We start from the raw sequence: 2,765 nt of genomic DNA, 5'->3' as shown, positions 1-2,765 counted from the left end.
GCCCTCAACTGCACCCCACACTGTGCTGCCCCCCCAACCCATATCCCGAATGGTCCCACCTTCTTGCTGGTACAGATCCCCAAAGAAGGATTACTGTCTGCCACCCTGCCACATCCTAGTGTTACAGGCAGGGACATGGAGAAGCAGCACGTGATTGTGGGGGGAATGAGAGCTACAGGCTACAAAACCTTGAGAGAATATTTCCTATACAGTGCTACACTCCCACTCAGAAGCCAGGTAGCTCTGCTCAGCTCTCTTTGCTCCTGAACACTTGCCTCTGATGAGGGATCTTCAATCAAGATCCAGTTTATAGATGGCTCAAGTTTTTACACGTGGTTCAAGTTTTTTTTAAAATTAATTATTTATTTTTTACAAACCTTGTGCAGAGGCATTTTTAGGCTTGTTTTTATGCTCTGTCTGTAAATTTATGGACAGCTGGCAACTTTGCACTTGTGGTTCTGCTTTCTACAATTCTTCTAGCTTCTGAAATTCTCTGGCTTGCTCATTTCCTTTGTCTCCTCTTCTTACCTAAACTTTGGTTGAGTAAATGCTATGCCATATTGCCATTAAGCATCTTAGTGTAACCAATGTAGACTATGATAAACCTTAAGTCACACTTATATAAATATTTAATTCTGCATATACACATAATTTACCTTTCCATCTACATACACAACACGTTTCCCTGATGTGGTTCCATGTTCAAATTCGATCTTGTGAACACCATCACTTAGAGCTACTTCCCATACAGCCACCAGATCACTCATTTTCTTCAGCTGGCTGTAGTGAGACCTGGGGGAATAACAGATTGACAATTTTAAATTTGTATTATTAAGATGCTATATGTTTTATTCAGAGTTTTGTTATTTCAGGTCAAGCCATGCAAAATAATAGTCATACATGGCAAAAAGTATGGAACAGATTAAATATAAAAAATTGGAATGGATCAAATATAGAAAAAAAAATGATACAATAATCAGTAGCAAATATGGTAGAAAATAGGCAAACATATTTAGTTCGACAAAGATTCTACACATACGAATCCCTTTAAATGCTAAAAACCTGTTAACTAGTAGTAATCCTGCTATAAAACTATACATCATTTCTTGACAGCTGCTACCCCACAGCAGCAGTGGGACTGGTCCACTACAATCAGGTTTTCCTAAGATTCAAACATAATTTAGATTACCACTAGTACTACTACTGTAAGTCTTTATAGTCTATAAAAAAAGATTTAGCCCTACTTGTCTTATAAATGCTAGGAATATGTATGACTCAAAAATGCAACTAAATGAGAAGAAACAGTATTCAGAAGATACATGATTTGTGTGTACTATTCCCTATTGAAAAGGCAATAACCTGTAGAACAGTGGATCTGATCATGAACAACCATTAAAATGGCAAATTTAGGTATTTTTTCAGACCTAACACTATAGTAACTAAATTAATTCTTCAATCCAATTGCCAGAAGGGAAAAAATAATAAAGAGAACAGCAGCAGTTCCATCTTATTTAAGAATTATCCTTTCTTATTTATTCTGGGTTCACATTCTGTAGATGCATTCCATAAAAATGCACTAAGCCTTCACAGATCTTAACATATGGTATGTAAAGAATGTAACATACATGAGGACTTTCCTATTAAAACAGAGCAATGGAAAATATAAGTAATTCAGATCTACCAAAATGCATTATTTCACTTAATTTACATTTGCAGTCTATATCAACAATTTATATGCTGACTCCTGATCACTTCTTTGAGAAAATACCTTTTGATTACCTTGTGGTCAGAAGATCAGAAGCGTACCATGACCAAAAAGCCCAAAACAAGCTGAAATCCTGATACCCCTAAATTTGGGAATAGTTAAGCTCCGGATCCAAAATTTACAACCCACGTCTCAGCAGAATATATAAATGGAATGAAAATACTCAAGGTGTTCAAACGCAGGCACGTGCATAAAATATGCACTAAAATATCACTGGAGGTGTTAACATGCATTTTGCTTTCTTTCTGTCATCTTTAGTAGCCCAGGAAACCTGTGGAGGTAAAACCTCATAAAAGGCTATTTATTCATTTTTTTGCTTATAGAGAAGATACCACCACTGTAACTTAACACAATATACACCCCAGGGAATTATGCCGTTATGCACCCCTGTAATTTTGTGTGTAAAATATATGCCCGCGCATAATCACATAATACCGCATAATTCCCTGGAGTGTAGCTGGTGAGTGGGATGGGGAGCTCCTGCCTGCAGGAAAGCAGGGTGGGCTGCGAGCCCCACGTGCTGGCATGGAACCAGCCGAGCCTGGCCTGAAGGTGCACACCAGCAGGCTGGGAGGGGCCAGCTCCATGCCGCCACATTCAGCCCCCAGGATTCACTGAAGCCATGCAACAGTGGGGATCTGCCTGCTGCAGCCAGGAGTTCCCCAAGGACCTGCCAGTGGCAGGGAATGCTGAGGGGGGCATGTGTGGCAGTGGAGGTTGTGCATGGGGGGGTGCTGGTGGGGACTGCGTGGGGGAGGCATATGATGGCAGGGGCTATGCATGGGTCCCTGTGTGGCAGTGGGGGGGCTGTACTGGAGGAGGCAGCAGGGAAGTGTGGCAGCAGGGGCTGTGCACGGGGTGGCACATGGTGGCAGGGGTGTGTGGCAGCAGGGGCTGTACAGGGGGCTGTGCACAGGGGGGCCCACACTCCCCCACAAACCCTGCACACTCCCATACCCACGCCGACCCACAAATCCCCATACACTCACACGACGCCCCT

General features: G+C 42.2%; 1 protein-coding gene across 3 annotated transcripts in view; it reads right to left on the bottom strand.

Annotated features, from left to right (window-relative positions):
• Positions 1-2,765, bottom strand: part of FAIM (Fas apoptotic inhibitory molecule) — a 17,917-nt gene that overhangs the window by 10,917 nt on the left and 4,235 nt on the right. For all 3 annotated transcript variants that reach the window (XM_019522544.1, XM_019522543.1, XM_019522542.1), the window contains exon 2: positions 657-792. In XM_019522544.1, coding sequence (XP_019378089.1) covers positions 657-767 — 111 coding nt within the window. In that variant the 5' untranslated portion in view covers positions 768-792. The remainder of the gene's footprint in view (positions 1-656; positions 793-2,765) is intronic.

The sequence above is a fragment of the Gavialis gangeticus genome, unplaced genomic scaffold (genome assembly GCF_001723915.1).
Source record: "Gavialis gangeticus isolate Ggan-Ray unplaced genomic scaffold, GavGan_comp1, whole genome shotgun sequence".
Classification (NCBI taxonomy): Eukaryota; Metazoa; Chordata; order Crocodylia; family Gavialidae; genus Gavialis; species Gavialis gangeticus.
Note: the sequence above shows the minus strand (reverse complement) of the source record. Positions and strands in the feature narration are given on the sequence as shown.